Raw genomic sequence first — 23,138 nt, forward strand, 5'->3', positions numbered from 1 at the left:
GATTTTAAGTTATCTCAGCAAATCAGATATTAAGGAAAGCCAGCTGCTTCTGTTAAATAAACTCCATTGTCTAAGACTTAAAGGGAGCAAGATAGCCAGGTGGAGTTATTGATCTGTGAATATCAGCTGGCCGGGCCTCCCAGGCAGAGCACTCCTGTTCCTTGTAATTGCCAGTGCCTGCAAGGGAGACTTGCTGCTCTGCTGGGCTCTGCTTCCCTGAGCTGCAAACAGTTTATTACCAAGAAGGCAGGGAATCTGTCAGTGTAAGAACTCCCCGTGGAAACTTCAGCTTGGGTGAAGACATGGCAAAAATCCCATGACTTGTGTTGTGGTGTGTGTGTGTTATATCAGTCCTGACACAATGCAGGAGGGAGTTCTTTGTCTCACTTCATCAGCTGAGCAATTTGAAGCTGCTCCGCAGATTTGCCTACTGAGCTGGATGCTACCTGCTTTTTTTGCGATTTATTTCTTTGTCTCCAGCATTAAGAGATCAATGAAATTATACTTACCACAAGGTAAGTATTTTCCACTTTTAAAATTGATTGTTTTCTTGGTAAGGAACATAAACGATTATTCTTTTATCTCTGATCTGTTTCAAGCCTGCTGAAAAAAAAACCCAAACCCAAACAAACACAAAACCCCAAAAAACTTTGTGAAATTAATTAAAAAATTATGTTAAGGAGTGTTTATATTTTGAGATCGGAGACTGAAGCTTTGATTTTCTTTGAAGTGGTAGAGGGATTGGGTTTATATTGCTTTGTTTTGCATGTTTGGATCCTGTATGTTAATTTGTGTTGTAATACTTTTAAGTATAAGCAAACATTTTGGATTATGAAGTTTGGATATTAATATGCATTTGGACTTGGGTGATTTGTTTGCAAATCACTGTGTTCTGACCTGTTTTTTAAAATTCTCATTTGCAGTTGGTCGCAGCTTATAAAAATTGCAATTCTAGAGTGTGTTTTAGGGCACCATCTTCTGGCAGACAGCACTCACTGTATTTGAACGGCTGCCCTCGCTAGGCACAACTATTTAAAATATTTCTGACTAACACCACTCTGCAGGCTTACAGGTCATTTCTCATTCTAAATCTGCAATAAAACACTATTTAACATTTTTTACATTCTTCCTATTCCCTGTAACTGCAGCTATTCACTCTGCTACACAAACATAACTTGGGACAGACCCTGTAAAATTCTAGTCACAACAGGCGCTTTGTGAACGTGCTGGGGTAGACAGACAACATCTGTCCAAGCACTTATGATTAATGCACCATATATGTATCTTATTTCTTTTATAGCTTCATCTTCCACTTCTCTTACATATTTCAGATAATCACACTTCTGTCCAGCACAGTTTATGGGCTTATGCTTTGGACGCTGCACAGGGCGCTGGCCATAATTCCTTGCACTCACAGGACACAGTGACTGTATATTCCAGTGCAATCAGTTAGCAACCACTGCATTTGCATAAATCCATCATTTACTTGGCCAGCTCAGTTAGCAGTGCACCCCCTTAGTACATTTAAGGAGGTCTGAAGTTATATAGCTTCTGATTTCAGAGACTTGGAGGAGCTACAATTTCTCTTGGTATGGTTAAGTCCTGATTACAGCTCTGCAAACCTTCATCCAGCAAAGGAATCAGAGAGCATTAGTGCACTGAATAAAGAACAGAAACACTGCACGAGGGTCAGGCTGCCAGGCACATGGCCCCCTCTGCTCTGGTGGTGAAAAGTATCAGGCTGACTGCATGTGCCTCTTCATACCCATTAAAGAAATGAGGCAAGCTATGAGCACTGACCTCCTGACCTGGCAACACAAGGCACTTCAGCTGTGATCAGAAGGATCATTTCAGGAGAAGAGGACATTTGTTTGTTGAGAACACCAGTTACATTTACATTTTGTTGTATTTTAGAGATATTATAGAGGTATCCCTCGTTAACTGAAAACAATGAACAAATTAGCAAGTTCCATAAGGGTAACTAATGAAGTCTGGTCCCTGTATTCTGCATCCTCTGCACTCTCCAGCTTGTAGCCCCTCTCCAAATCTACAATGCTGCAGTCCAGTGAGCTCTGTCCCACAGAGCTCTGGCTCTGCACTTACCCTGCAGTAAAGGTGTCAGTCCTACACCTCCAAAGCCAAAGTGCTACCACAGGAGCTTCTGGGGGTCTGTTTCTTCTCCAGCATTGCAGGGTTGGAATTGCTTAAAGGTATCTTCAAGTGTTGCTGAAGAGGACTGGCAGAGCAATTCCATAAGTATCTTTTTTTTGGGAAACTGTTCTGCAAACTTCTACATTTTTCTCATGAGAGTGAAGGAGTTTGCTAGTGGGAGAGATAAAAGATAAGATGTATCTGAACAGCAATTTTCTTTTAATGTAACAGATATCAAGCTATATCTACAAGTACATGTAATTACTTCATCTTGTTCTTAAAAGCATCAAGGCCTCCAAACCAAAGCATTGCCTCTCCTTCATGTACATTTGTCTGCAGGTATAAGCTCCTGTAGTCATTCTACTTAGGCACCAGCCCAGAAACAGTCTCAGGCAAGCAAAAACCAGGTAACTGACGTGTGTGCAATTTGATCCTAGTTCCTGCTTTTTTGCACATTCTGTATTTTAGATACACGAAATGGAGGGCTTTTTGTCCTTTTAGCTGCGAATAAAATAAATATCTCTGCCACAGAAACAGAACACCACCAAGTCAACCTCCCTCAGTTCTGTTTATTCAGTTTTCTAATCCAAATTTTAAATTTTGGGGTAAATTTTCAGGTAAGGCTTGAAACAGGTATCAGTGGTATCTACAGACTGAATACAAATTGATTTTATCTTCTGAACTCTAATAAATGGTTAGCAAGAGGTCTTTGTTGTAAAGGTCAGAACTTGAAATGGCACATCAATCTGCTCCCAGCTGTCAGAGGCCAGAGGCCAGGAAAGGATGCCCCTCTCTCTGTGTGGTTCAGCTATGGAATGGTTTCATAAAGGAAAGCTAAAATGTCACACAGGAACACCACAAACACTAAATGGTCATCTCCAAGTTGCAGTGGCTCTGTAGGAAATGGGCTGGCACAGAGCTGTCTGTCACCAGGGCCCCAGAGTTCTTTCTCCTGAATGGTTACCATTTGCCTCATAAAGGTGATTCTCTCCATGCTTTGGGAATTCCTTCACCCTCCATCAGAACAGCTTAATGAATCTCTGGTTGACTGCTGTCAGTCATCTGTGGTCAATATTCCTTTCCATGCTCTGCTGCAGAAAAGGGATATTGAATTAAAAGCATGCAGACACGAGGTACATTCTGTGATAGTCTGTATTTTCTTGTCCATACATGGCACTTGAATTCACTAAGTAAATTAAAAATGCAAACATCAAAAATTGTTTCTACAGTAGCAGCCAGAAAAGCTCATCTGCATTAGAGAATTCTGCATGAATATAAACAAACAACTTGAGAACCCTGTGTGACAGCAGAGCCAATTTGTATCACTGCAAATAGCAGTTTGTAGACTGATTTAATGAGCTGGGCTCCAAAATTGTTAGTGAAGACAGAGCCTACATTAGGTTGCTGAGCCAAAGCACTGGGAAGAATTTCTCCTCCATTTTAACATCTAGATCTTGTGCCTTCCAACTATACCTCCTTCCATATGACCATTTCTGCTATTAGGAGTTGAACAAATTGTCATTTGAAAAATGGAGTGTTTTTTAATTATTTGAAAACTTAATTAACGCTTCAATTATATTTTTTTTTCTAAAGAGTAAAGGAAAGTTTTAAGTTGGAGAATTCTACATTAATGCAATGTTGGTGACTAGTAGCCAATTAAGGACACTCATACTCCACCAGTTCTGAAAAGCAGCTTTTCATTTCACACAGCAGCAGTTTGCATTTAGTGGCTCGCTCTGTATTGCCAAACTTCCCAAGAACTGACCGGAACAGCCAAGAGCTGTCCCGTGTTCTGTGAGAGCAGCCTGTGGAAAAGAAATACATTAAAAATCCTTCACTTAAAAATATGTGACAGGAGGGCTCCAGGAGCATTCTGCACTACCCAGGCATGAGCAGCACAACCGCACCTTCTAAATACATCACCAGGTCATTGCTTGTGCAGTTCATCCTGGCCTTTCATGCTGCAAACCAAATGATGGCACAAGGTTAAGAAACGTAAACGAGTAATAACTTGAGGAGCAGCCAGTGAGACAGAGCAGAACCCCCTTTGCTTTTTTTCACCCTTGAATCTGTCAGACATTTCAATCCAGCTCATACTCCACTCAACTTCCAACTCACAAACTCTCAGCTTCAGTAAAACTAATGCAGTAAGTTACCAGGATTATATCTTCTACTGGTGTTTTAAAAAAAGTTAGAAAGTGAAATAAAGCATTAATTTTATTTTTTATAAAGCTTAAAACCAAAATACGTCAGCCTTAATTTTTGGAAGATGTAATTAGACATTAAATTCTAGTGCTTCAGCTGTTCATGGCAAGAAGTTTTCCACTGTGGCACTGAAATCCTTTCTCTAACACCTCTTACTTACATCTTTACTTCAGTCTTCACTCCTACCAGCCAAGCAGCAACTAACTCAAAAGGAGTTCACTGTAAACTATTATGCTTCCAAACAAGCCACTGCATATGACTGTTAGTGCCTAAAAGAAGAAATAAAACATTAATTGCCTCATAGAAGCCGTTTTGCACAGCATTTGCAATTTTAATACAATGATGAGCTGGCCTTTGTTTTTTTAACATTCTCCTTCTATAAAATTCACATTTGCTTTACAATTCACTCAGTCTGCAAACTGTAACAGACTAAATCTTGCTGCTCAACTGCTGTGCTCTGTAAGGCTCACTGCACACTCACCTATGCCTGGGAGCAGTTTTGGCTCAAAACGTGGGAGATTTTGGTACGGTGACAGAAATGACCAATTAATGCATTCTGAGAACCAACAGTGACAGTTTTGAGAGTTACCAAGACAAATGCAGGAGGATTTAAGACACTGATTCTCAACATTACACTTTTGTCCTACACGTGAAGTGTAATGTATAAAAATCAGAGCTTTCTTCCTTCTGAAGGCATGAGGTGGTGAAAGTGTGTGGTGGTGCAACTGCTGCAGCTCAAGAGCCCAAGAATTGATTGTCCAAGGAAAAAAAACATTCACAAAAGTTTTATTAAAAAAATTCCCCTTTCACCTCAAACAAGTGAAGCTTAAGTTCTGTACTACTAGGTTATGTTTAGAAAAATGGAAAGAATACAGTAATTTTTGAAGGCTATACATTGTAAAACCCCATAAATCAGCATAATCTCGGACTGTGCAAGCAAATATAGCAAGTATTTCAGATGTTATTTATTTGGTCCATCAGATGTACAGTATAGTAGTAGTATCTGAGTTTACAAAACATCAAATATAAATAACCTGAAACTGTAACAATACACAAAAATTTGCTTCTTACATTGACATACCAGGCAGTACGAGCTGAAAAACTGGAGTAAATTAACAGTTTTACAGTAATGTACATAGTGCCAGCTGATGTTTAAGAACACTGTTAGAACATGGCACTAATTTGCTTTGTTGGATTTTCTTCTTTACTTGTTCAGGGTGTGAAAAATGTTTAGGACTAGGCTAAATATGGTTTTCTTTAAGCATCTGTGACTCTGTGAATGCTGGAGGTGAAGCAGTCACACTTCTAACATGGCCTCAGAAAGGGATAAGCAGATGTGTAGGCAGGCCACTGCTGGGAAACTTCAAAGGTAATCACTGAAAAATAAAGTAGTTGCTTAAAACGTGGGCATCTGATGATGGCCCTTTCACTAAACAAAAGTAGGGCTTTTTGTCCTGTTGGATGATACCTAAAAGGTATTTACACAAAAATACCATGCTGTTTTCATGACTGTTTAGGTAAATACTTATCTGTAGGTATTCATAGACTATGTTTCTACTACATTTAATATATGGAATACAGAAAAACTTCTGAAAGAGTCTATTGATATGAGAGCTTTATCATCAAGAGAAACGAGACACAAATTATTGAAGCCAGCTATTTGGTATCCACTTTGAACCAAGGCCTTAGAGTTAGTCTAGTTCTGGACATTTTTCACATCCTAGCACAATTTGCTGTTACAGTATAGCATTATGTGAATCACTTTGTCAAGGGGCCTTTGCAGGTTCCCCAAACGCTCTTCATCTTGCTCTTAGCTCAGCACGCGCTCTTTGCCCCGACGCATTCGCACCGTTTCTCCTCCAGTTTCCTCTTGTGGCTCCTGTTCTCCTCCTCCCCAAGGCTGCTGGAAGCTCCCTCATCCTCAGACTCCACGATCATGAGGTCGTCCTGCTCCTGCTCCGCGCGCGACCTCTTGGCTCCCACGCACTCACAGCCCTTCTCCAGTTTCCTCTTGCGGCTCCTGTTCTCCGCGTCGTCGGCATTGCTGGAAGTGCCTTCGTCCTCAGAGTCAACAATCACCACGTCGTCCTGCTCTGCAGCTGCAAGAGAGGGGCTTGGGATTCAAATGGATCCTGCGAGGACGGTCTACTCTCAAACCAGTTTTCATACAGAAAAAACTGGAGCATTCTTTATCCACATTCTTTGCCATGCAACTGCAAGAATATCTTAAATGTCCCTGAAATTACTATAAAATATGGTTTTCGCACTGTATTCCTTCTTCACTACAGGTGTGGAAAATACTGCAATAAGCCAAAAATATGGGAAATGTGTTAGTTAGCAGGATTTTTTTGCATGTGCAAAGCAGAAGAATTGCTGCTGTCTGCAGCAGTTGTTGGGAAAAGAAGTTTTGCACACACCAAGCTGTAGAGCAACCTCTCCTTTCCCTACTGCACTCAGCACAACTCCCAGGAGAGAAGCCTCCAGGAGAAGGAGAAGTGGAAGGGGGAGCAGACTTACAGAGCTAAAGGATAACAATGGATAGTATGAAGAAGGGAAGAGAGAACCAAAGGTGAACTTTTGAGACATCAAGTGGATTTTCTTTGGTTTTAAACACAAATTCACTGTAAAAACTTATTAATTATGGTAAATTATGCAATTTTTAACACAATTTGGAGGAAATTTTAGCAATACTCTTAGAATTTCGTTTTCCCTCAAACAGGAGGGAAAGGACCACATACTTTGTGCCTTAAAGCTGTGCACATATCTTAGAGGCAACAAACACAATTTCAAAGTGTATGTACTATAAACTTTTGTGCCTTTTGTGCTCTTTGTAAAATTTGTAAATGTACATTTTTCCATTTAGTACTAGTTATATACAGAGGCAATTTAAATGCGTTTTACATTGTATTGGCAAAGTTAAATCACAAAACTGAAGACAACTTTGATGGGACTGCACTAGTGAAAGTTTGTTTTGTTTAATATTGATTACTGTTCATTACCTGTTGATGTTGAGGGTTGTGCTCCATCATCACTACCATTGCTAATGTTCCTGGATGTTGGTTCTGATGGTTTAGGACCAATTCTTTCAGGGGCATCACCAACAACTTCAAATTCTACATCTTTTTCTAGGTCTTCACTGCAGAAAAACACACATGCTTTTAAACAGCCAGAAAATAAAATCCTGTCTTTTACACAAAACCCCCCATTCAAGTATTAGAGCACCCTGCAACTGTGACAAAATGAGAAAACATACTGAGAAAAAGGAAAATCTCTTCAGTCCCCTTTTATAATTTATGATTTGTCTATTCCTAAACACTATTCCACCCAGTGCTACAAGCTCCAAATGCTTGGGAATCAGAAAAACCATTGCCTGAGCTTATCCTTCTTCCTTAAGAGCACAGCCCTACTCCCACTGAACATGCAGTGTGAGTTTCTGTGTATGTCTGTTACTTACCCTGGGTTAAACACACACCTCAGCTACTTCTGAGGGACTTCTGAACACAGGTGGTCAAGCAGAGGATCTATTATCCTAGCAGGCTGGGGTTTTTTGCCTTTCTAAATTTCAGGGTTTTTTTTAAAAGCCATTTTCTTGCTTGTTGGTTGCCCCAAAAGTTGATTTGTTTTTGCTATGTATTCATATGTTGTGTAACAAAAAATTACTGAAATAAACCTCTTTCAGTTAACTGTTGTATAAAACAAAACCACAACAAAACAAGACTACAACAAAAAAGACACAAAACAAAACCCCTTAAACTATAGTTTCATAAAAAGACCCCGATCCTCCTTTGCCTCTATTTCCTTTCAGCAGCTTAATGTTTGAACTTTGTTCATGTATTTAAATTGTGAATGAAAAATTCCCTGTGGAACTGTTCTATGTGTATACACAGAAGATCCTTATTTCAGAATCCTTACCTATGAAGCACATTGATTAACAGAGTGTAGTCCTGGAGGAAATCATCTGCTTGTAGTCGAGTGCCATTTCGAATTCCAAAGTCTGATAATTTCCTGTGGTTATTTGCTACAAAAACAGTAAAAAACCTGCAGTGTATAGAGCTATTTATAGAAAGATCATCTGAATAAATTTGGAGTACTCCAGAACTTTTATGTAGGAACATAAGATTAACACGTATTAGCTATATTTAAATTAAAAGCTGACATTTAAGCCTATTAGGAGTTAAAGCTACTTATGTTTGATTTATTTACTCCTCATGCCATCACGTTCAAGCACTTCACAATTACCGCATTAGGGAACATTTTGGAGGTGTTTTCTGGTACCATGAACAGAGCACCATCTAGGAACCAGCAGATGCAGGGGGCTTGCAGGCAGATCCTGTTCCTGAGAGGAATCCTGACCACCAGCTGAGCAGTGCTTTGTGCAGGAAAGCTGAGCTGCGCACGCAGCCTGCACACAAACCCCTGGCTACCCTCAAGCCACTTCAAACACTTGCAAACCCACTCTTCTCCAAATACCAGTGCACAGGGTGAGCAGTGCAACATCTGCTATACACCTACTCTGTAGAGTCTCTTCCAAGGGTTTATGTACTCTTATCCCAAACTCTCAGGAGCGTACATACCTTCTGTTTCACCTTCTTCTGAAGAGATCAGGATAGTTCCCTTTCCATCTTCTATTTGTACATCTGGTGCTACCATAGCAAATTTTTCTTTCAGTATCTGAAAATACAAATATATTAAAATATATTCAATCTCTGACCTTAAAAAGATTTATTAAAAAAAAACCCCTTTAATTATGTTGATTTTATTATTCTGGCTCATTTTTAGGCATCTACTGAAAGCCTATACTTTTTTGTTCACTTCCACAAACAAAATTATTGTATTTTTGAGGTCTGATATTCACAGGTTCACATATGCTAAAAAGTTTCTTAGAATACTTCATAAAATGACAGAATTACAAATCAATTGTGACCACAGCTGTAATGTAGCTACTGAACTTTCAACTGAAATGCAGATTTTGTTTTTTTGCTCTCAGATATGAATAGGCTTTAAACCCAGCGGAATTTACAAAATGCCAACGTTCTTTCACAAGACATATAACACACATGGGCAAGAAGCATATTGGCTAATCAGCTCTTCTTGTAGCTGAGAGAAATGCAGAGTAAATATAAACAGAGATGCATGGTCAAAATATACTGAGCAAATACCTTAATAATTTACAGTGTTAGATTCAAAAAGAAAGTAGTAACTGTAGCTCAAGATTTACCTTATCCTGGAGTGTCAACACAGTAACTTTGTGTGTGTTAAGTTTCACAGTCACTTCCGGCTTACTTGCACACACATAACAATTGGGATTTGGTGGATCCAAAGCACAAGGAACCAACAGCTTCTTCCTGGGATTTGGCTGCTTGTTCAGAAAAATCTTTAGGACAGACAAGAAGAAATCAGGTTACCCTGTAATTACCAGCATGTCTAAAGCCTTTTTTTCCTGCAGATTTCTTGTCCTGGTCTCACAGGCTGTCCTGTTCCCTAATCCTCTCTGCTGTGCCTGCTCAGCAGGAGTGTCACACCACCAGTGCACCCCACGCTGACTGAGCAGCTCCTGCCAACAGCTCTAACACCAAACAACCACACTGCAAGTGATGGCAGCCTGGTTCTCCCTCCTGTCCAGCAGCTTATTTTTATTAAGTCATAGGAATTTATTGATCCTTAAGATCTGCACATCTCTTTTCATTGTGACTGAAAGTTCCCAGCATATTCAGAATCTACTGAAGTGACAAATGAGAGACAGTAAAACTACACAATAGTGAAAAAATGTTAAATGTAACTTTTAAACAAATACTAAATAGCAAGAAAGCAAAAGCATTTTATTCCCACTTACCGTTCTACACTGATCTATTTTCCCCGATAAAATCTTCAAACCCTCCAGCACTATCAGCCCAGCTATCACTGCATTGGTAGTAGCTATAGCTGGGATAATATTTCCTGCCATTGCTGCAAAACAAGTAAGAGTATGAAGATTTTTAACAGCAAAAGAAAATAAGATTATAATTTAAATAAAAGAATGTTACATTTTATCCTTACACTTGATATCAAATCTGCTCTTCATATTCATTCCAAAAACATGCATCCTGAGGTTTGCAGCAGAAGTGACAAAATCCATGGCAGAAGGGTCATCCTAAAAAGAAGTTAATACAAAAAGCATTGAAAAATCTGATTACTCATTGGAAAGAGTTTGCAACACATGGTTCCTAAAACCTTAAAAACCAGAATTTAAAAAAAAAAAAAATTCTGTACAAAATTCCATTTCAAAGTCAATATACTTCCTCTTTCAGATGGTATACTCAGAGCAGTCATACTTTAAATACTAACTACAGTTTCTAAACATGTATTTTAGTAGCAAACTGGTATATTCATACTAATAAAATGCCTTGTACATTAGAAAAATGTTTAAATCCTAAGTCTTACAATGTTTCAAACATTTTCAACATTGAATTTTAACTCTGAATCAGTGTCAAACACTGGGTGTTTCAGAGAGAAGTATTTGTACTGTTGGTCATAGTAATCTTTTACTACTTTGCCTCCCCCCCACCCCCATATTTACAGACTACTGTTTTCTTATGCCAAATGATAACTGACTGGAAGTGATACTGCATGTGGTGATAAAAGAGGAAGTTCTTGTCTTTTTCAACAGAACTTGTATTGCACACTCATCATCAGCTGATTGCTCATAACCTCAGTAAAGCCCTAGCTACTGAAACCTGGCTAAGAGCATGTTTCTGAGACAGATGAGAAGGGAAAAAATGAAGTTGCATTATTAAAATATTTTCAAAAATCAAAACACATCAAATACTTGTGAACTTGTGCTTTTATGAGCTGGAGAATTTGGTGAATTAACTTATTTCCCACCAAACTAGTTAATCCTTACCCTCAGTGAGTTACACAACATAGTGTTTAAAGAATATTTGTTTATATATGGGAAGTGTTTCCAAAAGGTTCCAGACAGTTTTGTTCTAAGTGGTATCATTTTGGAAGGAAACTGAGGCCAACTGATATTTGTATTACACTTGTAGACTTTAGAGATGGCAAACTAACCTTGTCCCATATAAGTGCTTCTCCATCAGCCTTCTCAGCCAGGTGAAGACTCAGGGTTTTAACACTCTTTGAAAACAGGTCTGCATAGCTCCTGACATTGAGAACCTGCTGATCCTTCAACACTGCAGAGCTCTCATTCTGCTGGTCAGATTTGTTCTCCTCTTTGGGGAAAAAAAAAAAGAAAAAAAAATAAGATCAGGAATAAGTTCCACAGAAGTTCTCTCAAATAATTTCTAATTCCAGCTTATTTTCTAAATTGAAGAACAATATCCTTAACCTACAGTTGCCCAAACATTTTACAACAAATCTGCATTTAAAACTGTGACTATAGCTATGATAACAGTCACCTAAACATGCACAAATAACAGCAAATATAAATTATCAACCAAACAACTTTCAGAGAAATCTTATGAGATAAATGCTTATGGTAAGGTGTCCTAGAATAAGCTGACATCATTTTGTTAAAGGTGTATTTTCTACAGCCAATACTGAGCATCTAAAACAACTGCAAAACAGTCTTAGAAAAAGTGTTGTCTATATGGAGAAAGATTTGAAATCTTCAGGAAGTGTAAAGAATTAATATGTTCATAATCAGAACTCAACTGTGGCAGTAAAAAAATGTACGTATCACAGAGATGCATTAATAAACAGCGGGTATGATTTACAAATGTACAGTAGAAGGAGGAACAGTTACCTTGCTTTTGTACCTCAGCCCAGTCCAGTGGCACTGGAGGCTTTCTTTTCCTCCACAGCTTGTCCATTGTCAGCAGGTATCTAATATCATCTTTGAAAAGCTAGGAAACATGAAAAAAAAAAAGAAAAAAAAAAAAGAAAGGGAAAAAAAAAAAGACACTGAAAAATCAGCACACATTGACAAGGTTTTGATTTTCTCCTTGACAGTATTTTTAACGACATAGATTCTAAAACCTTATTCCCCACTTTCTAACATTCATTGCATAGAGCAGACACAGCTCTGATTAATCCGAGGAAGAGTAAAGTGAAAAATCAAGGAGCAGTAGTTCAAACAGCAGTTTCACCTGCCTACTGAAGCCATCCCTGCAGTTCTTTGTATGCCCTCTCTGAGACAAGTGAATGAACATGCCAATGAATTTCCAAAGAAAAGTTATTGTTACCTATGAACATTACTGAAAGTGGATAAATAGAGGAAATGAGCTTGAATATAACTATTTAGAATGAAAACTCCTAAATCTGTTTTTTCTTATGCCAGAGCCTGATAATGCACAGATGACTGATAGCTTTTAGGCCGAGTGCAATTCCAGGGGTCAAATTGACCCTTTCAAATTAAAAGTAATTGCAGTGGAGTTTTGTCTGCCCAGAGTGGCCAGGCTGCTGTAGCCATCTGTCTCTGCAGATGCAGATGGAATCCTGTAAAACAAGCAAATGTTGCAAGAGACCAACACAACAGCAAAACCAGGGGATGTCACAACACGATCACATCACTGATGGCAAGCATTAAATGTCCAAGCTGGGGTTTGACTTTACAGTACTTCATGCATTTCAAATAAAGACATTTATTTGGGGTAAAGAAGATACCTTAGTAAAAAGTTTAACTGGATCATAGCCAGTGGATTTAGCCCACTCCTTAGTTGAAACACGTTTAATCTCACCATCTTCATTGGATGCTAGTGCTCTGGCTTCTGCTTCTGCTGGCTCCCCTATTAATAAAGTGATAAGCAATATTTTAAATGTAAAAAGAAATCCCATCCAAATATTACCCCCAGAGTCAATTACCAAAATTATGCAGGGAGCATAAAATGACTTTATTGAACCAAACAAAAGCCAAATTAGGCAGGCACATTATGCCTGCTCTTCTTTGCCTCTGCAAGTCACTGATTTAACTTGATACCACCCAACTCCTTCACAGGCAGAAACAATGAACAATTGTTTCCCACTAATTTTCTCCACATAATGTTGTTACTTCAGAAATGTCTTACCACCCCCTTTTAGCAGTCTATTTTCTGGCTAAAGAGTCTTAGCTTGGTTAGGATTTCAAAAGAAACAAATAAAAAAAAAAAATCAGTTTCCTATCTCTGGTTCTTTTTATACAAAAAAAATCTCTATAAAGATGCTAATAATTTTCTTTCTTTCTCAGTCACATCCAACAATTGCTATAATGATTTCTAATAATCAGGTTGATGTTTTCATGGAACTATCTATTAACGTCTCGACTGAATGAGAAATATCAACTCAGAGACCATCACTTTGTATAAATTTGTGAACGTTTCCCCCCTTTCACCAATGCATCATTTGCATTATTTCATATCTATCTGCCTCATGTATCATTGCCCAGTCATCCTGTATTGTGAAGCTTTCTACTACCTTTTGCAGGTAGTCCTCATCTTTTTTATTCTGAGTGACTTTGCCTAATCATCTGTGCTGAACAGCACACATCTCCCATCTGAGACTCCTCTAATCACCATTTATCTCTACCATTCAAGTAGTTTATCCACTTCAGGATCTTCAGCCTTTTTTGTCCTCTTGGCTGCTTATGTCCCTCAGGTTCCCTCAACAGTTTTTGGATCTGGCCCCTGCACATTCAGAACAGCCTAAACCAGACACACTCTGCACAGGTTTGCTGATTCCTTCTATGGAGCCACAGAGCCGTGCTGGGCACAACTTCCCTTCATAAATGTTGCATTGACTCTTCCCTGGATGTCCTGGTTTGGGCTGGAAGAGTTAATTTTCTTTCTAGTAGGTGGTCTGGTGCTGTGTTTTGGATTCTGCATGAGAATAACATTGGTAACATGCTGATGTTTTAGCTGTTGCCAAGAGGTTACTCCAAGTCAAGGAGTTTTCAGTTTCCCCTGCTCTGCCAGCGAGCAGGAGCACAAGGAGCTGGGAGGGAGCAGAGCCGGGACAGCTGACCTGAACTGGCCACAGGGATATTCCAGACCTCAGGACGTCCTGCTCAGAACAGAAACTGGGGGAGCTGGCTGGGAGGGGCTGATCTCTGCCTGGGGACTGGCTGAGCATCCACTGGCCAGCAGGCAGTCAGCAACTGCATCACTTGTTTGTCTTGAGTTTTATTCCCTCTCTCTTTATTCCAGTTATTATCAATAGCATTACACATTTGTTTCCATTACTAGCTGCTCTTCTCCCAGCCTGCGGGGCTCACTCTGTCCTGGGCAGGGCAGTGAGGGGGGCTGCACAGTGCAGAGCTGGGCCCAGCCCAGGCATTGCTGGCTCTGTGTGATCCGCAGGCACTGCAGGCACCCGGCTGCAGCTCAGCTCTCCTCTAACTGCCCTGCTGCCTTCATTAAGTAAGTGGCATTGCATTTGCTACCTGTCAACTACTTCAGCAGCTATTGTTTTAAGTGACTTTATATTGCCACTCTTTTTAAGACTCACCTATTTCATTCTGCACTTCCTGTAGGAACAACCTGTCCAGTGATCATTATCTGATGTTCAAAGAATTTGAAGAGTCGGAGGATCCTGTAAGCTCCCCCTCCCAAGTCCATTCATCTATCAAAGGATCCAAAAGAAGCAACCAACAATGATGCTTATTCACCTCATAGTAAAACTATGATTACTGTCCTTACAGAAAAATACTGAATAGCTGTAAAAATATCACTCAAAATGCTGAAGTGTTGCAGGCTAGAAGAGCTCAAACACAATTCCTGAAGTTCCCTGCAAACCCTCAGCTAGGGGTGAGAAATGCAGAGTGACTACAAATATCACTCAGTACTCTGTTCAAAATACAAGCCTCCTCCCAGAGGCCAGAAACAGAATCTTCTTTAAAGAAAACTGAGCTGAACTCTCTAACCTTAAGAAATATACAGAAAGGAGTCATAATCTCTGAAACAGAACATTGCAGTAACAGGGTAAGCCACCATCTTGTATCACACTCACAGGCAGCTTCAGGGTCAGCTCTGTCAGGTGAGACTTCTTGATCAGCATCTTCTTCTCCAAACAACTGGCTATGTAACAATTAAGAACAACAACAAGACTAGATTTTCAGCAAATCTGGTTAAAGAATCAAATATGTGCTAATGGATATATATATTCATTTTAAGATTCTTGCTTTCAGACAGACTGCCACTCCATACATTGCTTTTTAAAGCAATGAGGGCATTCATCACATGTGGACTTAACATGGACAACACAAAATGCCCAATACAAAAATGAATTTAGCACAACAGTTTTCTGTATAACTCACTCAGTAGCTCACCCAATATGCAGCCTAATATTTATACTGCAGTACTAAATGCATTTTTAGAACCTCTGGGATATCCAAGATTCCAACAAACTTTACACTTGTTAAAACATGCATTAAACTGAAAAATGTGCTTACTTCATACAAAGATGAAGAATAAAGCAACCTCAACCTACACTGCTGTGCCAAACTACTCTGCCAGATTTTTTATGCTATTAGAGCAAGGCCCAAATACTAATCAACGTTCCTTCTTTATAACCTCCCAGAACTCCAGGTCAAGGAACTGGAGGTTTCCACCATAATCCATCTAAATCAATTAAAAATGAATTTAAAATCGATTATAATAATTTTTTTAAAAAGTGTTTCCATTTTCTTTCTTTCTCTGTAGGTTTAGAAACCAGAAGAATGAACCACAGTATTTTTTTTTTTTTTAAAGTCACTTACTTGAACAAATACTTGGCCCACACAATGCAGTGGATAGGCTCCGAGGGTGTATTTCGGATTGTGCAGCCTGGGAAAGTTTTCTGAGTCGGTTTAGGCTGACATTCATAACATTCTGTCACTCCCTGGCGAAAAATGAAGCATTTACTTGTCACTCCAAGAAGGCTACTGATAGTTTGGGCTATTAACAGATGAACTGTAACTCTATCTCCCAACACCCACTCCCTGTTGTCTAAAATAGCCAATGACAAGAGTGACACCCCACCTAACCTTTTTGATAACAGTTACTTGTCCAAGGTAGCCTGCAGTCCCACTCTCTATAAGAGGAATATCAGCAGCCAGACACATCCTGTTCACATGGTTACGGGCAGCTGCAAATCAAGAGGGTTTTAAAGAAAATATTTGAATAGTTAAGAAAAAAGAACAACTACTTCTCCAAATTCAAACTAGCAGCCTATGCACTTATCTTTAATATACCTTGTTTCTCTACACAGCACTACCCCATTTTCACAAGATATATGGACATTAATAAACACAGCAAACGCAACTGACTAAAGCTACACTGCACCCACAGTACCCAGAAGTTCCCATAAAGCAGCAATTAGCAGTGCACATTTCCTTTCACAACACCTGCAGAAGCACTAAGCACCCCTTCGAGTTCCTAGCAAAGCACAGGAAGCTTAGCCCAACTGCAGGTGGGTTAGGAGGATACTTGTTACTCAAATGACACTGCAGCAAGGAACAAGCAACATCTGCAATATAAAATCATAATGAAAACTTCACCTCTGTTATCCAGAGCATTCATAACCAGGGTAAACTGGCGGAAGAACTCTACGTTATAGTCAGGGCTACAGAAAACAAAAACAACATTTCAAATGGCACATCCAAGTCCTTGGTTATTACTGCACAACAGAAATTCTACACATGCAATTGATGTTCGTGTGATAAATTACACATATTATAAATTTATAACTTTAGCTACCCTTTAACTGCCCCATTTGTCTTCTGCCCACTTTAAAGCTGGGTGAAAGCACGAATTTTATGCTGCTGGAAGGAAGCTACTGCAATTAGTACTTATTTGACCAATGAAACGGGCAGACAAGGAAATGTGATTAAACTGCTCTGACCTAATGAGTAAATTGGCTGAGCTGTGGTAACTGACCTTAAAAACCATCAGCTGTGGCTAAAACATGCACACTGTAATTACCACAGCTCATCAGACTGTGCATAATTCATTGTGCTGTGATAGCTCCATTGCTTTGACTGCGCGGCCATACCCTGAGGAGCCAACACATGGCACCTTAAATCCTCACACTTCAGTTATCTTTACATTGCATTCTTCTGACTTAAAGAAGGTGGAGAAGAAGAGACAGAATCGAGGAAGCAGAATTAACAGTTTCAGGAGAAGGATGCAGTGAGTCAGTGTATCACTGGCTAACAGCAACATCCCAGCTCAAACCTCCATGGTACAGAATACCCATTTTTTGGAAATTGGGGCAAATATAAACTAAAACACAGGAACAGCTAATGGAACCCTACATAGTCTTGTACTCGACTCATTGGTTGCAGATAATAAAGACTAAATTTCAACAGCTTGGGGCATATATAAATGACACTTAGTAACCTACACACACACACAAAGGACTTAATTTTTTTAATCACAGACTCAATATGTCTTTTCATTTAATTATTTCTCAAGACATCAGGACATCCTTACAGAGTAGAAACCCATATGGCAAATGTTGCCAATCAAATGAAAAACAGACACAAACAAATGACTACAGCTTACTACAAGAGCTTAAAACCCATGCAAAAGCCACACTCCCGCTCAGGTGTGTGGTAGTTCACATTTACAGCTATTTCTCCTTACTGAGGAACCTTTGTAAAATACCTTAAAGCACATCATTGTAGCATTTAAACAACACAGTACTTGCAAATCAAACATGTAATTAGAGCTTAAAACCAAACATACTTCATGATGCTATCATGGTAAGCTATAATATTAGCTTCTGGACAAAACTGTAACACGCTTTCCTTGGCAACCTAGAAACAAAACAAAAAAAAAAGAAAACAAAAAAAAGACTCATTATTTCTTCCTTTCTTCTAAAAGACAGACTTGATACCAGCTGTGTATCGAGTAAGTTGACTACCTTAAGAGATTTAAATACTCTAATAATGAAATGCTGTGGACAGCCATGATCAGCCAACCAACACTTACCTCTTCCCAGCAGAAACTAAACTGTGACATGTTTCTAACACTATCCATAAAATAATACCGAGTAATGAGGCTTGAGCTTTGATGTTTTCCTCACCTGTGATTTTGATCTTCCAACGTGTTTCTTCTGAAACAGAAACTGTCTGTTGAGATTGCTGACATCAATAGTATCCAAATCAATCTATAAACACACAAGAGAAGCATTTCACTTTCACAGGAAGAAAAGGAACAAAACCATTAACACAGTTTGAAGAAAAGACAACTGGCCAAAATGCAGAAACTTTACAGACCCCTTCTCAGATCTTTCAGGTGGTGCATCAGCACTACAGCACCCGAGGAGGCACAAGTGGTCACCTAATTATCTCCAGGAATCCATACACTATCCATGATTGCTGAAAGGGACCATGACAAAAGCGCAGGGCTACCTGAGAACACACCTTCTGCAGAGAGCCCCTGCTGAAAATGCACCTGACTGGAGATACACCCACACAGCAGTGGGTAAAAGTCAACACTGATTGTCCTGCCTGCAGTGCATAAAGATTTCAGTGGCAATTCCTGAGGAGCACAGCACCAACTCAGATGGGAAAATGCAGAAATCCATGGAGACAGGTTCAGCCAGCCTCTCCCTGCACCGCCCATCCTGAGCACTGGTTTGGTGCTTCCCCCAGGCCCAGGAAAGGCTGCTCCAAACCAACTGGCCCTTCCACTCTAAAGAGCAAGGCTTTAAGCACCTGAATCGTAGATCACGGGCTGCACAGCCATCCTAAACACACACTGTAGGGCAAAAGCTTTTAGTGCCAGTCCCCAGGACTAACTGCCTAAGTGCACATTAACAAATTATGAAGTCTACTTATAAGAAAGGAAACCAAATCACACAATCAAAATGTTTAAAAACATAAACACAGAGCACAAAGGATGCATGACTGCAATTCCCCTACTAGCTGTTTCTACTTATTAATATGTACACAGGAACACCATAAATTCCAATATCTTTAGCCCCCACAAGAACTAAGAAGATTTAACTAGAACTTTGACATTTATTCCTAGCTTTGTTACCACTACTTGTCATGCAATTAAAATTTCTTTGATCAACAACTCTTTCCAGAAGTCTTCTCCTGTCTTTAACATTTTTAACGAGCAGAGTTTTTCTGAGCATCAGGGATACTTCTCCCAAATTCCCACAGGTGATGCTGACATACTCAGCACAGTAACACCTTCAGCCACCCAGAGAGCACTCTCAGACTGACTGTGCAGTGTGAAGTTTACAGAGGACCTACTCAGGGTGTTCTCACATGCTTCTGACTTCATTAACCAAACCTGAATTATGCAAAAAGCATGGCACACACTCATTGAACATCCTCTGCATGAGACCCAAACCCTGAGAAAAATCCACCTCTTTTCTGAGGGGAATATTTCCAATTGAAGGACTAAGTTTTAACATACTAAAAACTGCAACAGCTACAGAGTTTTATTTAAACAGTTAATAAAAGCACCTGTGGATATACAGCAAACAGAAAAGATACAATGTTTTGAAAATATATTAGAGCTACAACTGTCAAACATTACAACCACAGTATCACAGTAACTACCCAAGGCCTTGTCTCTTTCCATGGAAATGGTATTCGCATCATTCCCATTCCTACCTCCGTTCCTTCCTCAAAAGACACACAGAAAGCTTGCTTAGTCCAAAGCCAGAGAGCCTAAGAACTCCAAAGGAAAGCAGTGACGTGCAAAACTCTGTTAAAACCTCTGCTACCCAGAAAGAATATTTCAGCTGGACAGGATGGCAAGAGACATCAGCTCCTGCTGAGAACAGGAATTACAGCATTACAGGGAGTAAAGGGAGTTCTCCAGGGAGAAAACCTGAGACCATTAGACCTCAACAGAAGCTTCAGTCTAGCTAAGAACGATGAGAATTTAACAGCTGACTTATAAGACAACTACACTGATCCCATTTTGGTAACCCGGAATAAAAGGCATCATAACATTTACTCATGTTCTTAATTCAGACCTCGATCCTGAAAAAATGTAATTTTGTTCCTTCATTCGTAGGACAAGGATATGCCTTTCAACACAATATACTTAAGTCACATATTAGTCAGTTGTCTGGTATTCAAAACTACTAATTTTTTTAACATTAATATTGTTTAAAAACATTACAACTCACTTATAAAAAATATTTTCAGATGTTGAAGTTTGTTAGTATTTAATAACCCAGGAAAACTCTCAACAATATCACAAAAGTTGACAAAAGCAATTTATTCTGCTAACAGCAAATTCCCTCTTTGGTTTACAAGTCTTCTTTTGCTCTCATCTTGCCTCGTACCCACCTGTACCCACCTATGTTACCAAACCATTATTTCTCACACAAAACACTGCCAGTGATACTGTCACATGAAGACAGCCCTGATCCAACATGTATTTGAGTTAATGGAGTCCCACCAAGTCAGCCTTGAAAGGCAACACCAACCTCCAAACTATAACAAGTGAAACAATAAGGACACCCCGATGAGATTTATGCTTATTGACTAACTGGAAAATCAGCAGCCTTAAGTTCTTTCACAATGGACTGCAGGAGTACATCTCTGACACAGTAGAGTAGGGAGGGAAAAAAGAGGAGAACAGTACAGAAAATGTTTCCAGCCCTCTGCAGTTATTTATTTCCTTGGTGCAATGTTCAAATTGGACAGGCTCTCAAACCAAAGGAAAATCTGGAATGAAACATATTCTACAAGATTAAAAAGCATTCCAGTAGGAAAACCTAAGATGTAAGAATAACAAGGCAAACCAGTGACTGTTTTCTTCTGGAAGCTGATATGGTTTTAGATACGAGCTGCTCTGCTCCACAAGTCTGACTGCAAACCCAAACTCCTCACAACCTGACACGCAAAACTCTCGGATGTGACTCCTGGGCACGTTAGAAGAAAGGTATTGAAGGAAACAGACCTATGCTCCAGCTGGACTTAAAACCATACGCTCTTCCTTACTACAATCAGAAACGAATAAAGATCTGGACACCAAGGAGGCAGTCATAGTTTCACCAGCAGTATTTCTCGCTATCTCTTTTACATTACTACGCTCTCACATCTGCCCTTCCTGTAATTCCGAGACTAATATCTGGAAGCAAAAGTGAAAGCACGAGCCCGCGGGACGCGCCAGCACTGACGGGTTTACAGCCCGGGATCCAAAAGCACAGTTCCCCACCTCTCCCGGGCGTTTCTCCCTGCAATTCATCACCGGACCATCACCCCCAGCATCGCCAAAACCGGCACTCGGCAAAACTAAAGGCTTTCAGGATATCGCCGGGCAGCAAGCACGGCACAGCGCGGTCCCCCGGGCGGTTCCATCGGCGGGTGGCGGAGACCCGCGGCCTCGCCCGGAGCTCGGCGGGGAAAGGAGGAGCCGCCGCGCCCGGCGGGAGCCCGGCCTGAGGGGGGGCGGCGGCGATGGCGCGCAGGCCGCGGCCCCTTTGTGGCGGCCCGGCCCGGCGGTCCCGCGGCGGCTCTGGCGGGCCGGGGCGCTTTGAAACCGCGCACGGAGCGCGGGGCGGGGGCGGCCCCGCCGACACCGCGCCCCCGCCGAGCGGCACCCGCGGGCCCGGGCTCGGCCTCCCCCCGCCCGCCGGCCCCGGAGCGCCCCGGCTCCCGCCCCGGCATCGACCCGCACCACATAAATGTTGCTGAAGCCGGTGAGCACCAGGTTCTTGAGCAGCTCGCAGCCGATGCCGCCGGCCCCCACCACCAGGACCCGCGCCTGGGACACGGCCTGGGCCAGCTCGGGGCGCAACGGCCCCGACAGCGCCGCCGCCATGATGGACACGGCGGCGGCTCCTCGCGCCTCCTCGCGGGCCCGCGGGGACAGAGCGCCGCCCGCGCGCCGGCAGCGCCCCCTGCCGCCCCGGAGGGCCGCGCGCGGCGGGGCCGCAGGGCCGCGAGTTCGAGCCCCGCTGCCGCCGGAGAGCCCCGGGGACCGCACCGCTGGTGCAACAGGAAATTTTTATTCGTTGTATTTATTTTTGATATATTGATAGTTAAAATATACATATTTAACATATAATATGCTTAAGATTTTTATATACTATAATATTATAAAGAGAGCTCAAAGAAGCGTTTGGATAATGCCCCCACGCACACGGTGGGATTCGTGGGGTGTCCTGAGCAGGGTCAGGATTCAATGATCCTGATGGGTCTCCCTCCAACTCAGCATATTCTATGATATTTTTTAATATATTTATATTTATTTCCAATGTATTTTTATTTTTTATATTTATTACTTCATCTAAGTTCACTAACTTGCCCTCTAGAAGTTGACATGGTAAGCTCAATTCTTCCTTAAAAACACAGTTTTGCAAGCATTCCATCACCCGTGTGTGATTTCCTCCTCTCCCCACCTCCCCTTATTTGAAACCCACGCTTTTAGTGCATTAATCTATGTTGCAGCATTAACATGTACAGAATGCTCTACGGACACTCCAGTTAAGTTTTCCTTCAGTGAAGACGCTGCAGTTCATCTTAAGCTAACAGGGAAGGCACAGGAGAATGCAGATGGTTTTAACTAAAGCTGCACCAAGGCAGGTGCTGAGCCTGCCCCAGTTGTGAGTATACAACTCACCCCTGCATCTTCGCCCCACCCAAACCCACAGCTCATTTTACACACAAATGGAACGTTTCCTTCACTGGGAAAACACAGAACAGCTTCATGCTGGAAGGCTGCAGGGACAGCAAGGCCCTTCAGCCACTCCCCACCAAATTTCCAGTTCGTGGTCAAATCAAAACAGAATTGCCTTTTAAAATCAGGCTGGCATTAAGTTCTCCCCTACTAGGAGTTTCTAAAAACTGGATTCTGTGTGGCTGATGGATACTAATAATATCCGAGGAAGGTTTTCTCCTTTACTTCTTTCCCAAA

At 40.9% G+C, this 23,138-nt stretch overlaps 1 protein-coding gene across 3 annotated transcripts; it reads right to left on the minus strand.

The window, feature by feature from the left end:
• Positions 1-5,119: 5,119 nt before the first annotated feature.
• On the minus strand, positions 5,120-22,058 carry UBA2 (ubiquitin like modifier activating enzyme 2). 3 transcript variants are annotated; one of them, XM_066194948.1, is made up of 17 exons: positions 21,900-22,058; positions 18,331-18,414; positions 17,991-18,061; positions 16,802-16,866; positions 16,289-16,389; positions 16,022-16,143; positions 15,274-15,341; positions 12,958-13,079; positions 12,098-12,197; positions 11,404-11,564; positions 10,393-10,486; positions 10,190-10,302; positions 9,575-9,730; positions 8,931-9,027; positions 8,269-8,374; positions 7,356-7,492; positions 5,120-6,455 (listed from the first exon to the last, which is right to left on the minus strand). In XM_066194948.1, exons 1-17 carry the CDS (start codon positions 22,041-22,043, stop codon positions 6,172-6,174), a joined length of 2,025 nt encoding a protein of 674 aa, XP_066051045.1. In that variant the 5' UTR covers positions 22,044-22,058; the 3' UTR covers positions 5,120-6,171. The 3 variants fall into 3 exon arrangements, with proteins under 3 accessions (XP_066051045.1, XP_066051047.1, XP_066051048.1); XM_066194950.1 differs by lacking the exon at positions 21,900-22,058 and adding an exon at positions 21,438-21,482; XM_066194951.1 differs by lacking the exon at positions 17,991-18,061 and having other exon boundaries at positions 21,900-21,989.
• Between the last annotated feature and the right edge of the window lie 1,080 nt (positions 22,059-23,138).

The sequence above is a fragment of the Chamaea fasciata genome, unplaced genomic scaffold (assembly GCF_029207755.1).
Source record: "Chamaea fasciata isolate MVZ Bird 193981 ecotype frontalis unplaced genomic scaffold, bChaFas1.0.hap1 SCAF_12, whole genome shotgun sequence".
In the NCBI taxonomy this organism is placed as follows: domain Eukaryota; kingdom Metazoa; phylum Chordata; class Aves; order Passeriformes; family Sylviidae; genus Chamaea; species Chamaea fasciata.

What these genes read in the sequence shown, in the direction of transcription:
- UBA2 (XM_066194948.1), bottom strand. Translation starts at nt 22,043, where the DNA reads ATGGCGGCGGCGCTGTCGGGGCCGTTGCGCCCCGAGCTGGCCCAGGCC. An exon ending in AAGTAACTGTTATCAAAAAG is followed by an intron (nt 16,144 to 16,288) that starts GTTAGGTGGGGT and finishes ATTTTTCGCCAG; the next exon opens with GGAGTGACAGAATGTTATGA. An exon ending in TGGGCCAAGTATTTGTTCAA is followed by an intron (nt 15,342 to 16,021) that starts GTAAGTGACTTT and finishes ATTGTTACATAG; the next exon opens with CCAGTTGTTTGGAGAAGAAG.